This window comes from Argiope bruennichi, chromosome X1 (assembly GCF_947563725.1).
Source record: "Argiope bruennichi chromosome X1, qqArgBrue1.1, whole genome shotgun sequence".
In the NCBI taxonomy this organism is placed as follows: Eukaryota; Metazoa; Arthropoda; class Arachnida; order Araneae; family Araneidae; genus Argiope; species Argiope bruennichi.
Genome location: NC_079162.1, coordinates 75,017,570 through 75,045,074, shown reverse-complemented (window position 1 = coordinate 75,045,074; position 27,505 = coordinate 75,017,570). Strand labels below are relative to the sequence as shown.

The window sequence follows — 27,505 nt, the reverse complement described above, 5'->3', positions numbered from 1 at the left end:
AAGAATTAAAATATCATTACTAGTTTCTGACAGGCTAATCAAGTTAACCTGTGTTGCTTTTTGATTAAGTTTGAATCATCAAGCAGGAAGTGTTAAAAAATGTATTGTTAATTGTAGATGTTTTGCCACTCAATTTATTTGAACAAAAGTGAATGCTTATGATGTGCAAATTAATCATTTATTTCATTCAGGGATATCAATTCTAAAATAAGTATGGTTTTCATCAATATTTACATTATTTTTATACTGATTTGTATTGTCAAGTACATGTTGTCAAGCTAACAATTAGCCCATTCAAATTTAAAGAGTTGTTAAATTCATTGTTTACAAAAAGTTTTAGATATGAGGTATAAATGAGCTTCTTCACTTCCACAATAACTATATACTATACAAATTTATTGCATGAATATTTATTTTGGTGAAATAGCTGTTGGTCTTCAATATTCATATACAATTTTCACTGACTTTTGTTTATAATTTGAATCTTCTAATTTGCAGCATATATTCTGAATGTATATATTCTTCTTATATGTACATATTCTGACATTCATAACTATAAATTTATATCTTTTTTAACAAAATATATGTAAAAATTTAATATTCTGATAGTTAATAAAAGAAAATTTTTCCATATTTGCTTTTCGATAGAAATAAAAGCATACCACAGAATAAGTATTTTTTACTTTTATTCAGCTTTGAGGGAAAAAAATTATCTCAAAAACTACTGAATATGTAGACAGCTAATACATATTTAAATATTGACACCAAAAACAATCTTAGTATTTTTTTAAAATATAATATATTGTGGAAGTTTAAAACCTATTTGTTTAAAAATAAATGCTGAAAGTCTAATAACAATCTTAAAGAGAAGTTTGTAATATATGCTATAAACTTCGTGCAAACAATTATATGGGATTGCCAGAGATATCATTGCTTTTCATTACAATTTAAATAACCTTTGGAAATTGAAATATTTTGTGTAAATGAAAATTATTTACTAATATGAAAGTCATAATACTTGTAAGCAAGATTTAATACACTACATTTCCTCCTCTTTTATTATATTAAAAAAACAGGATACTACAATTTTTGTTAAATTCATTGTTTAGAAGAAACTTCAATGAACTCCTCACTTGCGAAATCAGTTTGTTATTTCTATTGTTTATGTATATACTCTATAATTATATAAAAAATGTTTAAATATTTCCATAAGTAAATTAACTAATTTAAGGTTAATATGCATTTTTTTCAAAAATTTAATTTAGATAGACCTTTTGTAAAAGTTTAATTCATTGGAAAACTATTCAAAGCACAGCTAATATGCATATTCTCAATTCAAAAGAGAGCAAATGCTCAAATGTTTTATTACATAATAATACAGTGGAAATTTAAAATATACTTGGTTAATAATGTATAGTCAGAGAAACAATCTTACGAAAAGCTATAATATCATGTAAGCAAATCGGTGAGATTGTCACTAGGCAATATCACCTTTGTTTTCTCGTTTGATTGATCTTACCACATTCCTTGTACACATCTGGGAAAGAAACAAAATAACAACAAAAACACGAAACAGCGCCACCCATCAGCTGATAATCATGTGATATATATAGACCAATGAAGATCCATTTCCGGTTGAAAAAGGCAGAAAAAGCTGCTTATCGTAACCTTGATGCTTAGTCGTAAAATTAACGTTCGTGAATACCAATGATCATTGGTTGATGATTTGTCATTGATCATGGGTTGAACGATCCGATGTTTAGCAACCGGTTTGGTGAATACGGCCAAGAGTTTCAGATTTGGATTTGTTGGATAACCATGATTTTGTTCCGAAGTAGACTTTCTCGTAATTGTGCAGAAAGCCTTTTATCTTTAATAAAGGAAAAATTAAGTACTAATTCTTTACGAAACAGTGCTCTGACTCCTGAAGAGAAATTATGTATTGCCTTACGTTATTTTGCTTCAGAAAGTCATCAACAAATAATAGGGGATTTGAATCTGATAAGTCAATCTTCATGTTGCCGGGCTATAAATGAAGTATCAACATGATTGCTGAAATGAGGTCAAGATTCATTTACCTACCAAAAAATGAATCTGAGCGGCGTGAGGTATGTTTACAATAATCTCTTTTATATCCTTCATATATGAATCATTTTATTATTATTTCCGAGTCAATTTATGATTATTATTTTCTAGAATTAAAACTGTAATCTGTCATTTGTATAATTCCTTGAACATTCAATTTTTTTTTAAGCAAATGAATTAAAAGAATTTGCTAAACTTATTAATACCTTTTAGAAAACTCTTCAAGTTTAGTATGATTATACTGTTTTTTGTCAAATGATTGTTTCTTAAAATGCTTCCATTAAAAACATTTCATTGCATTTTTTTTTCTGTCTGGTTAATCTAATCACTTGCTAGTAAAACAAGTTGTTTTTTATATATACTTATTCATTTCATTTGTGTGGTCTTATAGTTTTTTAAAATTATAATTATGTTATTATAGAGATATAAGTTATTAAAAAATTGATAATGTACTGTATTTAATCAAAAAAAATTAGTAACACATTTTTCATTCCGATTTCTTTAATATATATATATAAGTATTAAAAGTTTTTAAACATTTATATTTCTTTGTGCTTGAAATACTTTATTCCATATCTCAGTATTGCTCTCAATATATATATATTTAATTGTAGATAAGCCAGAGATTCTATGACATATCTGGATTTCCTTGTGTGTATGGAGCCATTTATTGTACACATATACCAGTTGTCAGTCCTGGTGACAATCAGGCTGAATTATTTTGCAATAGGAAGGGTTTCTTTTCAATTAATGTTCAAACGGTGAGTAATGGTGATCTGTACATCAGGAATATAGTTGCTCGCTGGCCTGGAAGCACTCATGACAGCACAATTTTTTATCACTCTCTTCTGAGAACAAAATTTGAATCTGGAATCATTCCTCCAAAATACCATCTAATTATAGATAATGGCTATGGATGCAGAACATACAGTCTGACACCATTTTTAAATCCTGCTACTTGTTCAGAGAGAAGGTAATTAATTATGAATTTGTTTATTATTTTATATTTATTTGTTTAATTATATATATATTGCTACTTTTTCAGGCAATAAATGATTAGAAAGCTTCATTCAACAATTATCATTTAAGATTTCTTGCTTACATTGATGCGTTTCTAATTTTCTTTTTCTAATATTTGTTGTATTTTAATTTCTGTATAAATATGAATTGATAATTTATCTGTTTGTCCATTGTAGTAATTCAAATTGTATTAACTTTCTGAATTAACATTTTGAATGTAATAAAGTTAACTACAAAACACATTCTTAGATTTTTTAAAGTTGAGTTCAATCTACTTTTCAATTCTATACCAATACAATATTATATTTCTTGATTTTCTGAGATGCCATTAATTAAGAATTTTTTGTTTCCTTTATGTCTGATTTACATTGATTCCATATGATATTTTTTTTTATTGCTTTGCCTTATATTTTAAGTTCTTGCATATTTCAGCCATTGTACTACTTCATAAATTTATTATTAAACATAGAGATTTTTCTCAACAACAAAAAAGAAAAATTACATTAATAATAATGATTATATTAGATACTTATCTAAATTTGAGATGGATTTCCTGGTATTTTTTTAAGTGTGTGTTTAACCCCTTCAAGTGTTTATTAGGTTTGATTTTTATATCAGGTTATGCTTTTTAATGATTTAATTTCAATTTTTGAGTGTCAGTAGTGATAATTTGATGTAAATACGATACGTGAATATAAGGATTTATTAATATAAAATTGCATTTTGCTATAAATACTGTTTTCTCATGTAAAAAACATAAATGTTTTTTTAGGGAAGCAATATGTTATCTGAAAATGCTTGAATGTTGTACTATGGATAACATTGTAGTGAATAATACCCTCATGTTATGAAGTAATTTATATCATAACCGAGATCTCATTTTACAAAAAACAACATATTCATAGATATTTAGAAATTGAGTTCTATTTACCTTTTATCATTATATTAATGCTGTATCAAATTATTATTATTATTTATTTATTTTACCAAATCCAAATAGCAATACCGAAAATTTGCTCATTTTACTACTCTAATGTTGATTCTTCCAACTAGAACCATCACCCCTGTCTCCACCCCTGACATTATACAACTGTATACCAAAGATTATGGCAGATTTTTGTATGAATGTTTATTATGTTTGTGTTTATTTATCTCTAAATTATTGCTTACTAAGGCAAATATTAAATACTTTTATTTGCTAAAGTTTTATTAAAATTGTACTTTATTGTTATAGTTTTTAAAACAAGAAAGGTTTCTGATAAAAAGCCATCTAAATAACAAATATTGTTTTTGTTGATCAGATAATATTTTAAGATTAGGTAAAAAGATATCTTTTCTGTAGAATATTTTCCAAAGTTTTCTGAAATCAATTACAAATTATTTAGACTGCACATCTCTAGCGATTAAGAATAGAATATCGTATGTCTTTTTTTTTTATAATAGGTGTCAATGTTACATTTTAAAGTGCCTTTAATGGCACTTTGTTTTAGTGCTTGCAGAAACTGTAATTTCTCTGTCAGAATTTTCTTTTTAAATTCATGCTCCTCTTGCTGTATTTTAATGCTGTGTAAATGCAATTCTTGTTGCTGGGCCACTTTTGCTTCATATTCTGTCTTCATTTGTTCCACTAATAAAGCAATTTGAAGCTGACACTGTTCTGCCTTGATTTTTCGTTCTTCAGCAATTGCCATTGCAGCCATTGTTGTTGATGGTGTTCTTTCTCTATTCCTTGTAAGTTCCTTTCTCTATTCCTTCCATCTAGTAGTTGGTGTTTTGTTTTTGGTTAATGCTTCAGTCACTTGATCATCTTCTTCATTGACCTGAAATTTAAAGAAATATAAATATTTAAATTTAATTGTCAGAATAAGTTATAAGGCAGAATTTTTTCTACTGTTTATCAGTTGACCAAGTTAAAAAAGGTGGAGGATAGAAATTTAAGTTACATTTCTGAAGAATAGCTACTACTTAAAAATATGGTTATTGCTTATCAAATATAAAATTGATTTTAAAAAAATTATACTTCACGTAGCCGTTTTACATCAACATTTATAATTTTCAGTTACCCCATTTGTTTCATAGATGGCGCTGCATGTCTTATATCCACGCACTGCAATTTTGTTGGATTAATTTAATATTTTGAAGACAGATGGCGGCGAACGACAACCAAGTTTTCGCGCTTCAGATTAGCAAAGTATTTTTGCTAATGTGAAAAGTGGATAGGATTTTATGGATGATAATCGTTGCTCTGTCTTTATTGTTTCTCCCACTGTTAAACAAATTTTTTTAATATTGGTTTATCTAATTATTAAGAAAGTGATAAACTATTAAGTAGCTTCATAAATTTAATCAGATGAAGAAATTTTGATTAATTTTCTCAGAATTGTATAGTAAGCTGTTTGTGCATAAATTTTGAAAAAAAAAAAAAAAAACAGTAACGGAATTTAAATATATTGGCATATTATGTTATCTTACTAATAAATGCAGAAAAACTAAGCATGAAATCTGTAATACTTTTACTCGACCTTACTTGGAACATTACAGAGAAATGCATATCGATTATTTAACACAAAAGATTAGCAGCACAAAAAAAATTAGCAAATATTTTTACATAAAAAAAAGATCTATGTTTGGCCAATTGCGAGCTCCAGAAATTTGTCACCCTTTGAAAATTTTTTAATGCATCCTACCAAAAATATTCATTCAGTTAATTAACTAAAGAGAAACACACATATTAATCATCTAAAATAATTATTTAAAATTAATAATATATTTGCTATTTAAAACTGTGAAAACAATTTCAAGATATTTAATTATGTTTAAAATTGCTTTAGTAGCTTTAATTAACTCTATAAACATTTTTTTATTTTACATATTTCAAATAATTACCTCATAAATTTTCGTTCCGAAACACAAATCGATACAGTTTATTTTGAAACTACTCTGGCTTACAGCATAATTAACGCATTGTATAAAACAGCCATGATCATAAATACTGAAAGTTGTCAGATCCGATTTAAAACAAAATTATATGCAGAAATAAGTAGTGTGTAAATCTCTTCATATGGTTTAACATTTTTATAGATGAAATTATCTCTTCATAGCCAAACGAGTAGGTGAAAAGCGATGTTATGATCTAGCAATTCAATTATGAAAATTTTAAAAAAGAGACACCATTATTAGTTATATGCTTGCTCAAAAATTTCAATCATTGTGTACAGAGGCGGCATTTACCCAAAAGCGCACAAATACCAGTTATCTACAACTGACAAAATTGTGAAAGCATCTTGTGCTTTGCACAACTGGCTCATCAAAACATCTGCATCATCTTATCTATCTCGGGGGTCTTTGGATGAAGAAAATATTGAAACAGGTGAGATTATTCCTGGTCAGTGGAGATCAGAAATAACCGAATTATTCAACATTCAGAGTATTTCTGGTCGAAACTGCAAATCATCAAAACTTGCCAAATTGTACAGGAATAATCTTGCCAGATATTTCAGTAATGAAGGAGCTATGCCATGGCAAAATGGTAAAGTATAATAAATTGTCAAAATTTATTTATATTCCTCTTTTACTATATTCGTTATAATAATTTTGTAAAATGTTTTATCGTTATTAAGGAACCAGAATGTGGCCATATCTTGTATATTTAATTTTTTAATATTACTTTGCTTATTGTATAAATAAAAGATGTTATTGTACTTACCAAATTGTCTGTCGTATTCCTTTTTTCTTTCACCACATTCATAAACTCGTCCATCATATGAAACCATCTTAGATTAGGAACATAAAGTTCTGCAGCACCAATTACCCGATCTTTTGGAGGCTCTAATTTTTTTGCTCTCTATATTATATGTTCCTCGAAGGCTTTTAAGCTTAGCCTTCACTAGCTCAGGAGTCCAATCTTGAAGACCTATTTCTGATGAAATGGCTTCAGTCATGGTCTCCAGAGCCTTTCTTTTTAAATTTTTGTTTTTATATGCAGCACTATCGACATTCCACAGACATTCATGTTCCCGATAAAGGGACACAAATTTGCATGTCTCACTGTCAGACAGCTTCATTTTCTAAAATGGAAAACAAAAACAAAAAATTCTTGAAGTTAAAAATGTCAGTTTGAATAAAATACAACTATAGTCCAATAAAAAAGTACACATCAAAATATTAATGTATACCATAATTACTAAACTTTTTTTTATATGTAAATATTAAAAGCATTTGAGTTAGTGGTATGCTGAGGGTCCTACATTTTTAGTTTCTTGCTTGAATACAAAACATTAAATTTTGTATATTTTATTTGTAACCATTCAGTTTTAAACTTAGCTTATTCATAAAATTACAGGTGGTAAGAAGAGTTTAACATTAATAAACAGAGAATCATTACTACAAAACTAATTTAAATGCTCTTGAAAAATGTATATTATACCAAATAATTCATAAACATATGGAGTGACTAACTTATGATTGTATTCACTTTTATTTGTTTCGCTGCTATTTTTTATACATGTATAAGAAATATTTCACAAGGAATAGAATTAAATATTTTATTCAAAAAACATTATTGTATACAAATGGTTAAAAAAATCCTGAAAACTAAAAAGACTGCACATTCAAAACCTTTCTCCTCATTTCATTATCAAAATATAAATCCACAATTATTGCTAACACGAAACGTATAAAGCTCATATTTCATAAAACTATTTAATAATAATAGGAATGCATTAGTTTATAAAAATTATTAGTTATTAAAAATCTAAATGTTTTAATTAATACAATTCAGTCCATATTAAAATCTTAGCAATTTCTAAATTTAGAAGACAATGACCATGCCAAAATAATGGTAAACAGTAACTGTAGCAAGCATTGAATATTTAAAAATTATATTAATTAACTAAATAAATGTGATAAAATGACCATTAACATGCTAACACCAATCTCAAACAAATGTATAAATATTGACCGAAGGGCCTTTTCATGCCTCTACCACACCTGACAAATTGTGTCAAATATATATTTTATAACAAACATTTTTATTATAGTATTGGAATACTTTTTCATAAAAATTAGACATAAATAAAACTTACCTGATAAATAAACAAATAGCTAAAATCAAGAAAGAAGAATAAACAAATAAGAATGTAGAATAAAGAAATAAAAGATGAAGTAAATTTTAATGAAGAAAAAAATGAAAATAGAATGGCCGTAACGAATGAAAACGATAATCGAAATGGCGAAAAACAAAGAACACACGTTGTTTGGAGGCTTCGCACCTTGGTACTTTTTACGCCAAATAAATTTTGTTTACAAGCCAACAAACTTAATTTTTTAAGCCAAAATCTGCACACGCATGCGCAAATAGAGGAAATGTTGGGACAATGGCAAATAATTGTCCCGTCGGGACAACCGTTTGCCATTGTCCCAACGCCGTTGTCTCAAGTGTTCACACGGGGACAATAGAGGGACAACGATTGCGCGCAATAAAAAGCCTCGTGTGAACCCACCTTTACAGAAAAGGTCTGTTTGTGCCAAAGGCGCGGTACATTGTAACAATTCTCCCCTAAAGCAAGTTCTCCTTTTTCCTTCATACAAGCGATCCTCAGCTCCGTCATGAAAACAATCCAATCCATCACTTTTGTAATTCAGAAATCAGAATTTCGTAGAAATAAATTGTTACATCCATAAACTATTGAATATTCCAAAATATTAATTATTTTGTCTTGTTGAGAATTCTTATCTAGAAAAGTCGCACATAACTTTACTGCATTTATTAGGTGATAAAATATTTTATAATTATTCTACTTATATCACATTTAACGTATAACATAAATTAAGAGCTGCTAGCAGTTTTAATATAAGAACAGTTTCCATTTGCGTATAATATGTACTCATAAAAAATCTATAGCTGTAGGAATTAAGAAAAACGCCTAATAGATTGATTTTCAATTAAGTAGGCTCGAAAATTTTACAATAAATAATAGCATATAATATCAACGCTATTCTAGGCTTTCTGTCAAAAAATCGAAACAATTTTATTTATCATATAAAAATAAGAAATAAACAAAGGGACTTTAGTTAAAGTTAAATTTTTCCTTTGAAGAAATGACGTTTAGTTCAATTAATTGAATAAATACTTGAAAATAAGTCATTCATACAGATGCTTGCTCAATGTAGAAGACAGATATCGAAAAATGATAAGATACAACGTTAATAAATCAATTTACTTTCAAATCAGCTCAATTATAAGTTTCTATACTCTTATTAAAAATATTGTACTAAAAATTTTTAAATGGTTGTTAGAAATCATTGACTTAAATAAAATGGTACTTACAGGTACTTGGGTGGAAATTACCTCCTCCGCATCTCCTGGTTGATTTTCTACATTATCTGAGAATGAAAGAAAAATTGTTTATTTCAATTCTTTCTTTGTTGTTTATTTGATGGAATACAATGAGAATAAAATTTATAATAAAATGTACAATGGGAGTAAAATTTAATTATACATAAGATAAAAAATAGAAGTAGATGCATGATAAGAATGATCATCATCATAAGCATTATTTAGGGGCTGTCTCACGACACCCATTTCAAGTAACCGTTCTTCGTTCAGACCTAAAATACTCCGGTAGGGACCACCGCCAGTTGTGAAAATCCTCATTCTATTTTCAGCTTTAGCTTTATTTGCTCTACGCTTTAAATTATTATAAAAACACTTTAACTGTTTATCACTTCTTTTATGGACTCCAAGAATCGAATTAAATCTGTGACTTATTTCAACCCATGTCTCGTTCTTGGTGTAATTCGTTACAGCATTAGTTAACTTATTTTCAAGTTTATCTTTTTTGGCTTCTACCTCAGCCAGTAATACCTCTTTTTCAAAATCAGAAAAGTTTTTTCGGTTAGATACTGCCATGTTCGAGTGAAACGGAATATTTAAACTCAAACCTTTTCGTCCTTCCAAGTGTTTGAAAAGAAAAGAGCATTTTTCTTCCCCCACTTTCTCATTTGCTGAAATTCCGATTAGCACAGTGACGTCCTCCGGTAGTGGGACAAATCCGTACAGTCATTTGCGTACGGGTCATAAAAGACGAATAAATCATGCATAGCTCTGTGAAAACAAAGGGGTAGGGAGTGATTAGTCTAGGTCTGCTAAAACATACGTTATCTGTTGGCAAGAGTATTTGGCGAGAAAATGTATTGGTATTTTAACTAAATTTTGATGTTTAAACACAAGGGAAAAACTTTTGTCTCTATGTGTATATGCTAGCTCTGTACACACCAGGCCGTCTGCCAATCAAATTTGGCAAATATATAATTTGGTGGGTAGGAAAGTGATTTTTTGAATTTTTATTAGAATTTTAATTAATCAAAAATTAAGAGAAATATTGACTTTTTTCCGTGATAACTTTCTAAAAATTTACAGTAAAAAATAGTTTTTACTTCCAAATCATATAAATTTTCTGCATTATTCATTCATAGTCAAAGTATGCTAAATATAGTTCTCATGAAATGAAAATCAATAAACTTAAAAAAAAAAAAAAAAATCTGAAATAGAAATTCCGTTCTAAAAAAAAATACACCTGAACTTAACTACATAATACATCACAAACGATTCCCATTGTTTTAAGATAAGTGGATCATTTAAATGTGCATTTCAGCTAATTAATAGCACATAAGTCAATAAGAGAATTTAACAGTTGATAAATTTACTACTATTTGAAATTAAATGTGTTCAAAGCTTTTGAATTTCTGGAAATCAAATAAATAATTCAAATACACATGAAATAAATAATTTAAGAAGCCTGATATAATAAAAATACATCTTATATTTAAAAATCTAGTATTCTCTTTTATGTGAAAACTTTATCTTTTCATACGTAAATATAAACGGAAGATCTTGACTATAAAACATACATGCTATCTAAGATCTGTATTCTTTTTACAGAATAAAATTACGCAAAGACTGATAAACCAATAAAATTAATGAATTTTTTAAAATTTTAAGATAATTTACGTAAGAGATAACGTTATTTTTTGTATTAATATTTTTAAATGCACTGAATTGCATATTTTTTTCTTCCAAATATACGTGTGTTAAATTTAGTATCTCTACGTACAATGGTCTATATTTTAAATAGAATGATAGACGCATATATATACATTCACTTTTATTCTTGGAAGAAAATCTTATTTTGTTAATTAAAACTTTTAGATTAAAGTCTGAATATTCCACACTTTAATTTTTGAATAATTTTAAACGAAAAATTTGGAGATATCTGTGAAATTTAAAGTATATTCTCCCGTGTTAAAAGTTAATTTTTTCCATCCCCCCCCATCCTTTGTGTGTGTGTGTGTGCGTATGTTATTAGGTAGTTTGTTATTTAAGTCCCTAAAACAGTCCTTATTTTATTTTATGAATTAAAAATAAAACTCAGGATATTTTAATGGAACATTACAACTGGAAATGGAATAATAATACGCAAGAAAGCATTTTTCTAATAATACGTAAGAAAGCATTTTTCACTATTTTTAAACTTATCCCGCATTTACTATTTATTTGATTTTTATAATATTGCAGTGTATTGAATACTATTTTAAAATATTCTCAGTGTGATTTTTTTTAATCTTTTGTGACATTGTTACAAATTTAGATAATTTTGAAACGCTGTATTCTCTTATTTTTTAAATGATGATGTAAATTTTGAAAGTAGAACGCATAAGAAGCTTATAAAGAATACTTATGATAAATATTAATCGCAAAATTCATATGCAGGTAATTTAACATATTATTCTAGTTGGATGAAGAAGTATTTAAATATGACGAATCTGATTAAATGACATATCTTAACAAATAGTGATTAGTTAAAAAAAGCAATAAAGAAAAATACTCCTCAAATTAAAAATTAAAAAAAAAATTGAATAAATTTGGGGTCTGCAAAATTGTGGAATACTGGAGAAAACATCCTTATTCTGCAGTGCAAATTAAAAACTTAAAACTTATTTTGTTCAATTGTGTTTTTTTACCATAAATTTTTATTTTTCAAAGAGATAATTAAAATTCTATCTAAAACATCGATCTAAAATTTGTCGCATATTTCAGTCCTAGAACTGCTTAGATAGTGAACCTGTATATGATGTAACGATAATTCATTTGTAAGCAGTGTAGTTTTGAAATATTAGAGAAAACTACTCATATTGCAGCGTCTTCTCCGACTGATAAGGGGACTGTTGTGCTTTTGTAAGTTAAACTGGGTAGAAATGGTTTTATTACATCGTCTAGGGTGTCGGGAACTTAAACACTGGGGAATCTTGAGTTACATATAATATTTCGGTTTTTAAGTTTATTCCCCTTCTTTTACAATTCTTTCATGTATGTTAGACTTAAAATGTGATCTATTTACTGTTCTACACTCTTGTGATTGGTCAGTGCAAACGCAGCTTTCTATAGTAAAATATTTCAGTCAACACTTGCTTTGTTGGTTCCACACCAGTCAAGACTAGTATTTCTCCATTTTTGAGCTATTCTCTATTTTTGAGCACTTCGCTATTTTTAGCTATCTAAATTGAGTTTTATTAAATATTTATTATTTAAACGATATTCAAATGGAGGTCTTGGATCTTATAAAGACTTCAAAGAATAAGGATTCTGCTATATTCGATGGCTATCGGTACCGATTACATCGAACCAACAAACAAAGCATTAGTAGTTGGTTGTGCATGAAAGAAAAATCGCCAAATTGTCGAGGCACTCTGATATCAAAAGATGGAAAAGTTCTGCATGTTTCTTCTCATAACTGCAAACCAGATGTAGCGGCGACAGAAATAGCGAAGAAATTATGCACAGTCAAAAAACGCGTTCGAGAGGAAGGAAGTTCTATTTCGAAAATTTACATGCAAGAAATGAGTCCTTTATTTCATCGAGGTCACGATTATGCAGGAAGTATACCAACCCTATCTGCAATTAGGAGACAATTGAATCGCATCAGACAAAAAGACCAGGGAGCAATATTAGAACCAAAAATTTCTCAAGACATTATTTTGGATGATGATATCATCATGGACGATGGATCCGGTTTTTTGCTAGACGATGTGAATTCAGACAATAGAATTTTAATTTTTGCCAGCTCTAAAGGAAGAAATACGCTGAAAAATAATAAACATTTCTTAATGGATGGTACCTTCAAAAGTTGTAGCATGCAATTTTGCCAAATCTACACCATTCATGCAGTATTGACAAAAAGTAATCAGGAAGATCGAACAATTGTGCCAATAGTCTTTTCTTTGCTTCCCAGAAAGAATAGTGAAACTTATTCAAAACTCTTTACTGTTTTAAAAGATGCAGGATGGAATCCTTACTCCATTACTATGGATTTTGAAGCAGCCGTTTTAAAAGAACTAGAAAGGCTTTTTCCGTCAGTGAAAATATCAGGATGTAACTTTTACTTTAACCAGTGTTTATGGAGACAAGTTCAAAGTCTTGGACTAGTCCAAGAATATAAAGAGAATGACGAGATTCGCCTTCATGTTCGCATGTGCGCAGCTTTAGCACATTTACCAGAAAATGATATTGAAGATGGTTGGCTGAGCATCCAAGAAACATCCCCATTGCAATCGAAATTGCAACAATTTTATGATTATTTTGTTAAAGAATGGTTGGACAACTCAGTCATATCTACAAGTATGTGGAATATGCTATAAGCAGCAATATCGAACAAATAATGCAATAGAAAGCTGGCACAATAAGTTTCAGACTCTAATTGATAAACTACATCCAAAGTTTAAAATTCTTGTTTTGGCGTTAAAAGACGAGGCAAGGTATAGTGATTTTTTAATTAGTCAAGCAGAAATTAATTTAGAAGGAAAAAAAACGAAATAAAAAGTATATCCAATTAGATCAAAGAATTTCTAGAATTATTAATGAATATGATGAAACAAAGGATATAAGAAAGTGTCTGACTTCTTTAGAATATATATCAAAAATGGAATGATAAATATATTAATGGATTTATATAAACTATAATAAAAGGATCTGATGAAAAAAATATGCAAGATAATTTTGTAATTATAATAATACTAATTTGAAAACTTATTACTTTAAAAATATTAATTAAAATATATCTATAAGTTTTCATTTCATTAATAAATTGATAAAAAAATTAATATCATTTATTAAGTTGAATTATTTAATATGCAATAAAATATTTAAATTTTAAATGAATAAATAAATTATAAAAATATGCAACAAATTACAAGTTGTTATTTGTAATATTGATTTATTCATAGATTTCTTATGCATTATACATATTAACAATTTATATTTATAATATTTATGTTATATTTCATTGCAACTATTTATAGAAATATGTATTATTCGTATATAAAAATATGATAATTTTTTCATTCAATCTGTTTCGGTTTCAATGGAATGTCTCAATTTGTTTTAGGTGGCAACTTTTCAATGTTATCAGTCATTTGTACTTTTAATTGTTTTTATTTATAAAGTTGATAGACGAATGTTATGTAATAAATATTTGAAAACTGAAAAGGGAAATTTCATTTAATTCTTTCATTTTCTTTTAATTTAACCTCATTACTAATCGCAGCTCAAATGTCAAGAATATATATATATATTTCCAAATTCAAAAAATTGTTGATAGTTACTAGAGAACAAAATAGCTGTATTTTTATTTGCACATAAGTTGTTTTTAAGTTAAGAAATATTTAAAAAAAAAAAAAAAAAAGAGAAAGAAGAAAGTTCGTTCTCTAAAAAAACATATTTTAGAGTTAACAGCTCCATTTGGAATTTTATTTGAAAACTCTTCCAAACAGACAAATTTTCTAGCGTAGATTTAGTATAGCAACAATACATGAGTTTTCTGTATGCAATAAAATTTTCTCTGCATTGTAGAAAGCTTATAAAATAAATAAAAGGTTATTCAAAAAGAGATGAAGATTCTGTGAAACATTGTAAAATTAGAATTAATTAAGCCGTTTTTTTTAAAAAAAAAATGTTTTCTTAAATAAATCTGTGATTGTTAGGAACAAACTTTTTAAAGTCTTAAAGGTATATCTTCGTGAAAATAATAAACATTTGTATACAAATTAAAATGATTTTTCTAGAGTAATTTATGAAAATTAAAACTCGCTTATATGCCATATGTTTCATGAAATATTAACATTAAATAAAAGGTTATTTTATATTAAAAGAAATAAATTAAATACTAAATAACCTTTACGCATAATTGCTACTACATGTGTTACAAACTGGGTTTATTTTGCTTTTCTTCATTTTGTATCCCTTATCTTCAAATTATATTTTGTTGTTGTTTTGTTATTTGCATTAGGAGAAAAGGGGAAGCAATTCTTTCCGTAAATGATATTTAATATTAGTCATGTATAAATTTCATCATAAATGAATGCTGAACAATAATAAGAATAGTTTTATACTTTAAGTATTTAGAACATTTCTTGTTAGAGGCTATTTTGGTAAAAAATTTTAAATATAAAAGTGATCTAAGAAATAATTTAAATTATTTTTTTGTGCATAGTAGCATTAAAGAATTAATGCTCTGTGAAATATTCCTTCAAATCCAATACAAACTCACCAAACTTTTAGCCTATATTGAGAAACAAAATTATAACTGTTACATAAGTATTATAATGCAGTTTTTTTATTTAGCAATATATTAATAGGAAATTATTCATTTTATTTTAATAACACGATTGCAAATTTCTATAATGGAAATATACTGAAGATTTAATCAAAGTTTCATGTATTATGAATGAAAGTAAATTACAGAAATAGAAGTGAATGTTCACTACTGTCTGTCCACGACAAGAACACTGCTAGACAATCGTCTATGTTTACGGCGGGCGTTATAGAAACAGGTTTCGGTAGGGACGATCCATTTTGAATGGGTAGAATCGGAAAGAAGTCTGGGGGGTATTCTTTTTCTTGGCGTCAATGTGAAGCGATAAAAAAAAATATCTGTTGCTCATTTGTCTTCTCGCTTTAGTCGCAGTTGCACTATCTTTATATTCGCTTAGCTTACTTCTTTTATATTTTATTAATCTTTTCTTTGGTTAATATTAACTGCATTTCATTATTTAATATTTTTTTGTCTCTTAAATTTTGATATCCTATTAAAAAATATGATTCAACTATATAATGGTATGAAGAAAATATTATATTATAGATAGCGCATTACTTTTTTTTCAATAAAAGTAAGAAAAATAGTCATTTATTCAGGCTTGTTTACTCGCCTCCCTGTTGTTTCAATACCTTTCCTTCTTAACTATGATTCCAAGAATCTGAAAATTTATGCACGTTAATGTGAGTTAGAAGGATTAAAGTATTTAACGAGATTCCTTTCTACTCAGGTGCACTGATTGTGATAATAAAATGGTAGTAGATACGTATTCTCAAACGGCATTGATGGGCTTTGAATAGAAATGTGAAGAACATTGGGAGTAAAGAGTTTTCAACCCCGAAATGATAAAATGCATTCAGGAATTTGGATCCTTTATTGCTTCGAGCTCATGATTACTGATATACATTGAAAGAAAAAGCTCATTTATCACTATATTATTTAAATTGGCAGTTCGTGAGAAAAAATTTTCTTTGAAATAATTGTATTTCTTTTTCAAGCCTGGGGAAATGATTAAATGGTAATCTGGAATACAAAAACAAACTTTTACCGCGTTTTTCGTAGAATAATATAAAACGAAGTTTTGGGCTTATTTAGTTGGGTTCCTTTAAGTCCGGGACATCTGGCACGTGCATGAATGAACACTTGAATTATCTTCAAATTCAGAATACTTTTACATATAAACTTTGCGAAATTAGTTATGCTGTAAAAAGCTTGTGCATATTGAAAATAAGTTACAACTCAAAGTTTGATTTTTAAAAATCTGAAAATTGATAGTATGGTAATCGTTAATTTTGTGTTTCGGAAATAAATAAATTAATATAAATTTGGAAAGGTTTCAAGCATATTTAACAAGGAATATTTTACTTTATAACAGAATAAAAGCAACCTTTTATAAAAATTATGAAATAAATACGATTAATTATGTTACAGTTTTTTTGTTAAATTAGACAGATTACCTCGCGTTTGCTGCGGAGAATTTGATATTAATAACTTATATAAATTTAAAACAAATGAAAGGAAGACGAATTAATGTTTTGTCATTCATGATTTTACTTCTTAATTTTTTTTTCTTCTTGTGCAATCGTTAGACATACCAATAATTATTCAGTTTTTCTATTTGATTTGTTTTGTTCTTTGTATACATATGACAGAAATATCAGATATTTTCCATATTCCGAGTATGTAAATTATTTTCAGTTTAGTGAATTATTTTTTAAATTTGTTTTCAAGAATTAAATGCAATAATACCAAATATCGCCAATTTGGTGCTAAACGTGCCAACGTAAGAAACTTGAATTAGTTTCTACCTCTGCGAAATGAACTCTTCCTACAGTAACCTGTTTCTATAACGCCCGCCGTAAAGACAGACGATTGTCTAGCAGTGTTCTTGTCGTGGACATACAGTAATGAACAAATAATTTATCTTTATCAAAGTACAGATTTTTGAAAAAAATGTAACAACATTTAAATTAAATCTACGATGATCAACAGAAAAGTTTAAATTTGAATGGCGTTCTACTCTGGAAACTGATTTTTTTAAAAATAGATATAGCATGGAATCTTAACATCCGTAGTTGGAAGCTATTCTTACTAGTTACGGCATTTCAAGAATTGCTTTTGAAACTTTTCCCTCCTTACAAATCCTTCCAATTCCATTAACCTCATTTAATTGTACTCTAAATTTAAGAAATAATTTTTAATTGCCTATATTTAAATAACGAACTTATTGAATTAAATAAACGAATCAAGAAGAAATAAAGTAAAAACTAATGAAACGCAAACTCTTCCGTTTAATGCGAAACGTTATATTTATGCAAAGTAATGCGTGTATATATAAAATCTAGAAGAAATGATTATTATTTCTAAGTGGATACACTATTTATATGAGAAGAAATAACATTCCTCAATGATTTTTATCATACATTTTTGAATAAATACATTGAAAAGCAATGCACCTTTCATAAAAAGCAAAGTGGAAATTATTCATATAGTATTAATAACAATAGAGCACTTATCCTATTTACAATTTATTTAATGTCATAATATTGAATTCAATACTTTCTCCTACAGAATGAGTAAACTAAAGTTTCATAAAAAAAAAAAAAAAAAAAAAAAACTGCGATAAAAAGCTTTTTCTAGGTTTCAGACGTGGTAAAACCGCAAAAAAGCAACCTTGGTAAGAGGGAGAGGACAGATGACCTCTGCGGGTGGTCGAAATCGGAAAAGTTATTTCCAAGAATCGCCTTTGGGGAAAACATCTTCTAGCTTTTCTCACTGAATGCTCGTATTCTAAGTAACTTTTCTGAGTTTGGGTTCCCGAAGCTTTAAGGTTCTTATAAGCTTATAAAGTTCAATAAACTTGTAAAGTTCTATAAACTGAGCTATAAAAGGTAATGAAAAATAATAAGATCATGAGTAAATGTGAAATAAATAATAATTAAAAAGAGCTTTTTTTTTTTTTATGAGATAAACTTTTGATATTCTATTTACGTACGTGTTATATAGAAGAAAATAACTGGTAATAATTTAAGAACAATAGTCGCATTATTAGTTGAAAATTCAACTCTGTTGGGAATAAAAACCAAGGGTATCGAAAAATGTCTTTAAATACTTTTTTTATCAAAAACAATCCGAGAAACGAATAAATATCGACCTTAGAAATTGCAAGTGATGTGTGTCATAATAGCAGTTTAAAAAAAAGTTGTGAAAACTAAATTTGAAAAAAGAAGGGAAAAAAAATCTTACATTTTAGTGATTGATTCTCAAGAAACAAGAAAAAATATGAATCGTGAGTGAAATGATTATAGTAAAATGAATACCGGTTTGATAATTGAAACAAAATTCTAAAAACAAATTACACTTTCACCGCTTTTTAAAATTTAATTTCGGATTTATACTAGATTGTATTCTGTACATGATTAATAATGCACACAAATAAGCTGTAGATTTTTGAACAAAATATAAATTAAACAAATCATATCTAAATATAAGGAAATTATCCTAAAATAGATACTTTAACTTCTTCTAGATAGGATTCTTTGAATTAGGAAACGATTAATAAAATTTGTATAAAGTATTAGCTCTAAAATTCTGGATGAAAATTAGTAAAATCAATTTTTAAGGTTGCTTAGTTTGGCACAAGCATATGCTTTTTATCATCCCAAAAGTATTAAATTCGTTTTATATTTGGTTTCGTCTTAGTTTCATTGAGAAATATACCAAATATGGAACCATTTCATTTCTTTCGGAACATTCGATTTATACACTTACACATTTTGCCATTCAAATTTTTTCAAAAATGCACCTATGTGTAAACTCTGATATTTGCAATTCTATCAAAATAATTCTAACGATAGATTATGTTGAAGCACTGAAAAGTGTTTCCTTGTTGAAATTTATTCAAAAGAGACAAAGATATTGAGACAATCTTTAAAGAAACAAAACTATATTAACAAAACAATTAAGCGAGCAATTCATTATTTTTGTAAAAGAGTTTTTCTTTATTTTATGGCAAAATTTAGATGACTTAGGCTTTTAAATATAAAATAAATAACGAAAACTGCTGTGGCCCAATAAAAATAATGCTTCATATCTTACTAAGAATTGATTCTATCAGAAATTTTCAATAAATTTAGTGAAAAATTCCTGAATTTTGAGTCAAAATTGAAAGATCCTACTGTTATTAAATGTAGGAATGTCCTTAAATAATATTTTCAAGCTTTTATATAATATCTTTATTGCAAAGGCTTGAATATGCTTTATTAAAAAGTTTGTCAAAGAATGATTAAGGTATATACTATTTGCTCTATACTAAGTACTATACTAAGGTATATATGTATACTTAAGGTATATACATTTTATATACTAAGGTATATAAAATGACAAAGACATTAATTGGTGAGGCGTCATCATTAAGATGTAAAATTTTCACCTTTCAGTGCAAAAGATATCTTAAATTAAGTCTGTAAAAAAATAAAGTGTAAATTTTAAAAATTAATATGTATTAGAAACAAATCATTTGCATTAAATATTACTTATATTATTTGCCGAAAAAGTTAAACGTGTAGCATGATTTTAACGCGTTTATATTTTTAAACGCTTTTCTTCATTTTTCTATAATATTTTTAATGAAAAGACAACTTGTAATATAAAATGTTGGAATAACGAAAAATATCTCATAATCAATGTAATTATAGAAACAATTTTAAAAATTCGTCTTGAAAAATTGGATGAAATGTATCTAATGGAAAATACTTTTGCCTGTTCAAAGATGTGGTAGTTTTTCGAAAAACGAATTCGGATCCGAGTTTAGTTTTGAACTGCATATTGCTAATAAGAGAAAAAAAGTTGGGGTGTGATGAATGGGGGGAGGGAAGTGGTCAGTAAGTAAGATAAGATAGCCAAATAGATAAGAAACCCAGTCTCCCCACTGAGGTAATTCGATCCCCTCATCTGGGAAGGAAGGCGAATGAAAAATGCGCGTTTTTTTTTTTTCGAATACTCTCTCGTGTGAAGCTGATATTTTTTGAAGTAATCTTTTGATGAATAGAGATAAATTTTAGAGAAGCCATACTCAGAATTATTAGCCGCTCGGAGGGTTAAAATTGGGAGATGCTCCTCATAAAAAAGTCCTGAATAATTATTCCAAAATCAGACCTAATTTTGTAGAAATCAGGATAGCTGCTAGGATTTTTTGCGCTTTCTTTGGCATCAAAAGCAAATAGTTTTCTCGATTCGTATTATTGAAAAGTTCAAAATAATAATATTAAATGCCATAATTATATTTATAATGTAAGTCTTAATAACAAATAATATAATTTTCAATGCATTTTGTTTAAGAAACTTCAAATATGTGTGAGCGTGTGATAGAATATTCTTGATAATGAAATAATTCTAATTCATTCAAATATATAGGAAATCAAATAAAAGCAAGAGCTTTAATTAACTTATGTTGAATTGATGTAAATGGATTGTTTAAAGAATGTTTAGAGTTTTAATTTATAAATTTAATTAGCAATAAAAAAAAAGATGTTAAGAACTGCACCTACTTAAAAAAACTCAACGCCGGTACAAATATATCTAAATATTTTTTTGCACGAATTGAAATGGAATAAGTCCTTTTCTATTTCATTGTTTTGGATCTTAATTATAAGAATATAATTATCTAAATATTTTATCCAAAAATATGATGTATACAAATTTAGAACAAATGAAAATTATTGATTATTTAAAGGAATAGTAAAGCTTTAATACATTAATTTTGAAAATTAAAAATCTTGTTACATCTTTGACTTACGATTAAAAATAATCTAGTCTAGCACAGTAATACATACAGTAAATTTTATGGCTGTGATAAGTGTATTAACGAATAAATTATCAAATACTTGTACTTTTTGGAATTGTATTATATTAAATTAATGTCCCATCTTGAAGCTGCTAGAAGATTAATTTTGGTACGGATCTGAAAATTATGAAACGCTGATCAGATGACAAAAATAACTGATTTACCACTTCTTCTCCAATATTCTATTATACATCAATGTGAGGACATGAATTATGAATTTCTGTTATGAAAAAAGAAACATAAAAGGTTAGCCGGCTAGTTTACTTACATATTCCTTTAGCCACCTTTAATGTCTAGCTAATTAGCTGAGATTAAATAAAGCTAAAACTAAAGAATTCCTATGGCTATCATCATATGACTGGAGAAACTGCCATGATTTTGTTGATAGAACAATGCCATGTTCTAAAGGAGTTGTTAAAATCATTTTTAATAGAAAATAACAGCAGTGTTCACAAAGATTCAGACTAAAAAGAAATTGTCTTATCGCCTCTTATTTCTAAAGTGTAGAAAAGTTTTTTTTGAACGTTTAACGTTCTTAAAATTTAATGAAAACCTGCTTTTTAACCTATAAACAAAAGTTCTTACTTAAAAAAAATTACAGAAGAAACATTATATATATTTTACGAAGGAATTAAATTGCTTTCACAAGCCATAATTTTCATAAATAACGGAAACAAATTTATGAAGTCAAAAAATAAAGTCAGCTCAGTAGGTTAGAACCAAAACGAACATAAGTCGGCGGGAGCGTTTAGTCCAAAATATTTTAACATACTGTCAGAAATTGGCTGTCGTGGCATTGGCTTAGAATAATTACAAAATATTAACCTTAGAAGTAAATAAACATTTTTACTAATTCTATCATGTGATCATTGGCAAGTGTTTTGGGATTAATCTCCGACATGCGCTTGAAAGTATCCGAAAAGCGATTTTGGCTTTCATACACATTCTCCCCAATTGATTAAAATAAAAAAAATTGACTCACAATTAAGCTTATAGTCAATTAATTGGTAGTAATTAAAATTACATACCAAGTTTGATATATTTAAGTCACTGCATTTTTGAGTTATCGCGTTTACATGTTTCTGAAAGTATATACCGACATACGGTAAACCCCTTGCTGGATTTGTCTCAAAATTTGACAGATTTAAATACTATAGATATTAAATCTGTGTACTAATTACGAGAAAGAAAAAATCCAATTGAAGAATTTTTTTTTAAAGTTCAATATATCACATTGCTTCAAAATTTAAAAAAAAAATTATCAAATGAAGAATTTTATTAAATGAACTGCTATTTTTTTTTTTTTTTTTTGTTCAAATAAAAGCAAGGAAAGCATTTTTTCTTTTTTATTCCTTTTTAGTGCAATTGTAACAACCTGCAAAATAATGCGATTCAAACGATTCGAAGAGGCAATATTAATTTTAATTTTACTATAATAAAAATCAGTGTTATAAACTGTGTCCAAAACTAATTTCACAAAAATTATTAAAGCTAAATAAAAACAATAATAATGCATTCAACCAAATAAAATTTTTACCATTGAAAAGCTATTCTTTTTTAACCTTTAAAACAGTGTTAAAATAATTTTTAAGCGATAATATGTTTTGATGTTATGATTAGAATACATTAATATTCTCTTTTTTAATTAAAGTTTGAATTAAAAGTTTGAGAAATCCGTTCTTAGTGGGTCTAAAAATAACTTCCCAAATTTCATGCTTTTAACTTCAATGGCTCTATGCTAGGCGTTGCTCAGGACAAGTCTTTAAATATTTTACATATTAAGAGAGATTTCATTGGGAATAAAATTTCTACAACTAATTTAGAAGTCTTACATCTTTCATTACAAATTCCATGTAATATCCCTATATATATATATATATATATATATATATATATCTTTAAGCATACAAATTATCAGAGAAAAAGCATTACTTTTTAAAAATTGGGATCACTTCAAAAATTTCTCAATATTGCTTCATTCTGAAATTAAAACTTATTTGTGTAAATTGAGAAAAAATTACTTAAAGTATGCCTTATATTTAAATTTATTGAGCATAGAAAAATCAACTAAATCCTCATATCATGATAATCAGGAAAAAAAGATGAAATATTAAAAGTAACAATGAATTGAATTTTAATTTCAACAGTACAATATAGCGTTGTATAATAAGATTTAAATATTGAAAAAATCAATGAAAAAAGAAAAAAATGATGCTGCATAAAATATGGTATCAGTGAAAAGATTATTTTCAGAATTTCAAGATGATGTTTGTTAATGTTCTAGGAAATTACCATGAGAAAGCACTATAATTTTGCTTACTTTTTTATTCACAAAAATTTTAATTCAATTTTCCAAAAAAAAATATAAATAAATTATTTGTAAGTTACAATCACCTAAAAATTATATGTATGCCAAGTATGGTAACTCTGTAAAACGGCCTGGGGTTTAGAGACTCAACACACAAATAGGCAATGATGGATTTATGTAATTTGCTGCTCTGTGCTGTTAACATTAGTAATCCTCTTATTTTAATAAGCAGGTCACTACAGTTTTACTATCTTACATATTTTGAACATGTTAATGATTTGTTTTAGATTAATCTTTATAATTTCATTATTTTTGTGGAAATATATTTGTTTTTATTTTTAAAAAATCATGATTCTAGACAGCCAGCATTCACATTTGCATACATTATTATTGAAGCAGAAGTTCATTGTTTATAAATATGTTATGTTATATAAATGTTATGATGTATAGGAATTTGAACCAATATACTTGATAAAGTGCGACTATTATCATGGTACATTATAATTTATAAACTTTGTATTTTTTACGTTATTCCCTTGGGAACTAAGGCTTGCAAATAAATGATGTATGTAAATATAAAACAGTGAAATAAAAATAAATTTGGTAAGTTTTGAAAATTTTAACTATAAAACGACTCGATCTTTTTAGTATAATTTTGTATTTTATGTCAAATTCATTTTTCATACTCTTTATCTAGAACTAATCATGATTATTTCAATATTGAATTATTTTTTTAGTGATATATTCAGACTTGACTCACGTCGTTGGCGATATATTAAAATATATAAATATAATTTTCGGTTTGACATTCGAAAAATGTATTTAATTCAAAAAAATTATTCAAAAATTTATTTAATATTCTTCCCCATATAAGAAAATATGTTACCGTTTCGAGTCAAATTTGATTAAAGTAGATTTTTATATACAGAAGTCATTTTTTTAATTTTACATATTTCAACACATTCTGAGAGGTGTGTAAAAAACAAAACAAAATAGATTAATTGGAATTTGAAAATATTTGGAATTTTAAACAAGTGTAGATAATAACTTATCCGAGTTAATTTAGATTTCTACAAATTATGATGCAAATATGAAATTAAAAAACGAGGTTTTTATTTTAAAAATTCAGTAACTTAACTGACAGTTTAATGTAACCTATTAGAAAAATATTTTCTTTACGACTGAAAGTTACTTTTGTAACGGTTTCGATAGAAAGTTATAGCAAAGCAGGGTAGCAAAATTATGTTAATAATTTGCTTCAACCGCATTGCGAGCAGTGACATCTGATGATGTAATTCGACTTGAAAAGCTTTCAAACGACCGGGTTAATATAGTGGCATGTACTTTCTTTTTTTTCTTCAAGAAAAGTTCATTATTTATATTATGATTGCATTTACGCAATTTTTTACCAGCTGATACTTATAGCATATTAAAGTGGATTCAGTTAAAAAATTAGGAAATAAAGTCAAATACTTACATGAGTTAAATAAAAAAAATTAATGGGTTAAAATTACATAATAAAATTTTCAAAAAAGATTTTTTTTTTGTGTGTAAATTTATGAAGAAAAAAATATCCTTCAGAAATAAATAGAATAATCTAGGAAAACTCAGTCAAAATTTTAAGATGATTTCAAGAAAAAGGTACATTTTTTTTTTTTTTTTTGTCAAAAATTCTTTTACTTTCTTGAAACATTTCAATTTGGATCATCTTTCATCATATTTCAAATATAAAAAGAGATTCCTTGTTAAACTACACAAGATCCCGAGTTAAAAAAATTCTCAAAATTTGATGATTAAATAAAGGAAATTATTCTGAATTAACATTATTTAGTTAGGTGGTTCTGTTCATAGATTTATAATTTTAGGGAGTAACGACTGTTATGAAAATATGAACAATTGAAAACATCATTGGGAATTAATATAATAAAGTGACAAATACTATTCAAATATTAGCGGAAACTGAATGTTAAAATATAAAAAAAAATTAATAACTTATTTGGTACAGAATCTTGAAAAAAAAAAAAAAAAAAAGGCAAGAGTTTGTCAAAACAAATGGGGAATATCACATTTTCTTGAAAGATTTAAAATATCATAATTAGTTTCTGACAGGCTAATCAAGTTAACATTTGTTGCTTTTTGATTATGTTTGAATCAGCAAGCAGAAATTGTTAAAAAATTTATTGCTAGTTGTTGATGTTTTTCCACTCAATTTATTTGTACAAAAGTGAGTGCTTATGATGTGCAAATTAATCCTTTATTTTATTCAAGGATATCAATTCTAAAATAAGTATGGTTCTCATCAATCTTTATATTATTTTTATACAGATTTGTAATGGCAAGATTGTGAAGTACATGTTGTCAAACTAACAATTAACTCATTCAAATTTAAAGAGTTGTTAAATTCATTGTTTACAAAAAGTTTTAGATATGAGATACAAATGAGCTACTTCACTTCCACAATAATAATATATTATATAAATTCATTGCATGAATATTAATTTTCTCGAAAAAAATTGTTGTTTTTCATATGAATTCTTCAATATTCATATACAATTTTCACTGACTTTTGTTTATAATTTGAATCTTCAGATTTGCAGTATATATTCTGAATGTATATATTCTTCTAATATGTATATATTCTGACATTTATAACTATAAATTTATATCTTTTTTAACAATTATATATATAAAAATTTAATATTTTGATAATTAATAAAAGCACATATTTCCATATTTGCTTTTTGATAGAAATAAAAGCATAGCACAGAATAAGTATTTTTTACTTTTATTCAGCTTTGAGGGAAAAAAATTATCTCGAAAACTACTGAATATGTAGACAGCTAATACATATTTAAATATTGACATCAAAAATAATATTACTATTTTTTTCAAATATAATATATTGTGGAAGTTTAAAACCTATTTGTTTAAAAATAAATGCTGAAAGTCAAATAACAATCTAAAAGAGAAGTTTGTAATATATGCTATAAACTTCATGCAAACAACTATATGGGATTGCCAGAGATATCATTGCTTTTCATTACAATTAAAATAACCTTTGAAAATTGAAATATTTTGTGTAAATGAAAATTATTTACTAATATGAAAGTCATAATACTTGTAAGCAAGATTTAATACACTACAATTCCTCCTCCTTTATTATATTAAAAATACAGGATACTAATACATTGCTCATTAAAATGCACTCTAACAAAATAAACACTTTAAACAAAAATGTTATAAACATTTTGTGAATTCCTTGCCAAAGGCAAGGGAGTTGCTTCGTTTTAACAATTCGTTCGTTTTATAATTCATTACAATATATATTCAAGAACATGGAAAAATCATAAATAAGAACAAAGATCAATATTATAATTTGCTGGTAATACCATTCAACTAATAAAATTTGTATGTTAACAAATAATAAATAATAAATGCCATATTTTGTAAAAAATGCTGAAGTCTGAAAAAAAAAATCTACCAAGTTTCAAATTTTTAACTAGTTTATAATTAATAAATGAAGAAAGTTATGTTTTTTTGTTTGTTTTTTTTACATGTTCAAATATTTGTCACATTTCTCAGAAATATAATTTACAGTTA

General features: G+C 26.8%; 2 protein-coding genes across 2 annotated transcripts; both read left to right on the top strand.

Annotated features, from left to right (window-relative positions):
* The first annotated feature begins 1,917 nt into the window (after positions 1-1,917).
* LOC129958665 (putative nuclease HARBI1) lies at positions 1,918-3,173 on the top strand. The gene is made up of 2 exons (XM_056071292.1): positions 1,918-2,108; positions 2,700-3,173. The coding sequence occupies exons 1-2, from the start codon at positions 2,046-2,048 to the stop codon at positions 3,060-3,062; spliced, it is 426 nt and encodes a 141-aa protein (XP_055927267.1). The 5' UTR covers positions 1,918-2,045; the 3' UTR covers positions 3,063-3,173.
* Positions 3,174-12,705: 9,532 nt separating this feature from the next.
* On the top strand, positions 12,706-13,858 carry LOC129959286 (uncharacterized). Its single transcript, XM_056072108.1, has one exon. It carries the CDS (start codon positions 12,706-12,708, stop codon positions 13,798-13,800), a length of 1,095 nt encoding a protein of 364 aa, XP_055928083.1. The 3' UTR covers positions 13,801-13,858.
* The last annotated feature ends 13,647 nt before the right edge of the window (positions 13,859-27,505 follow it).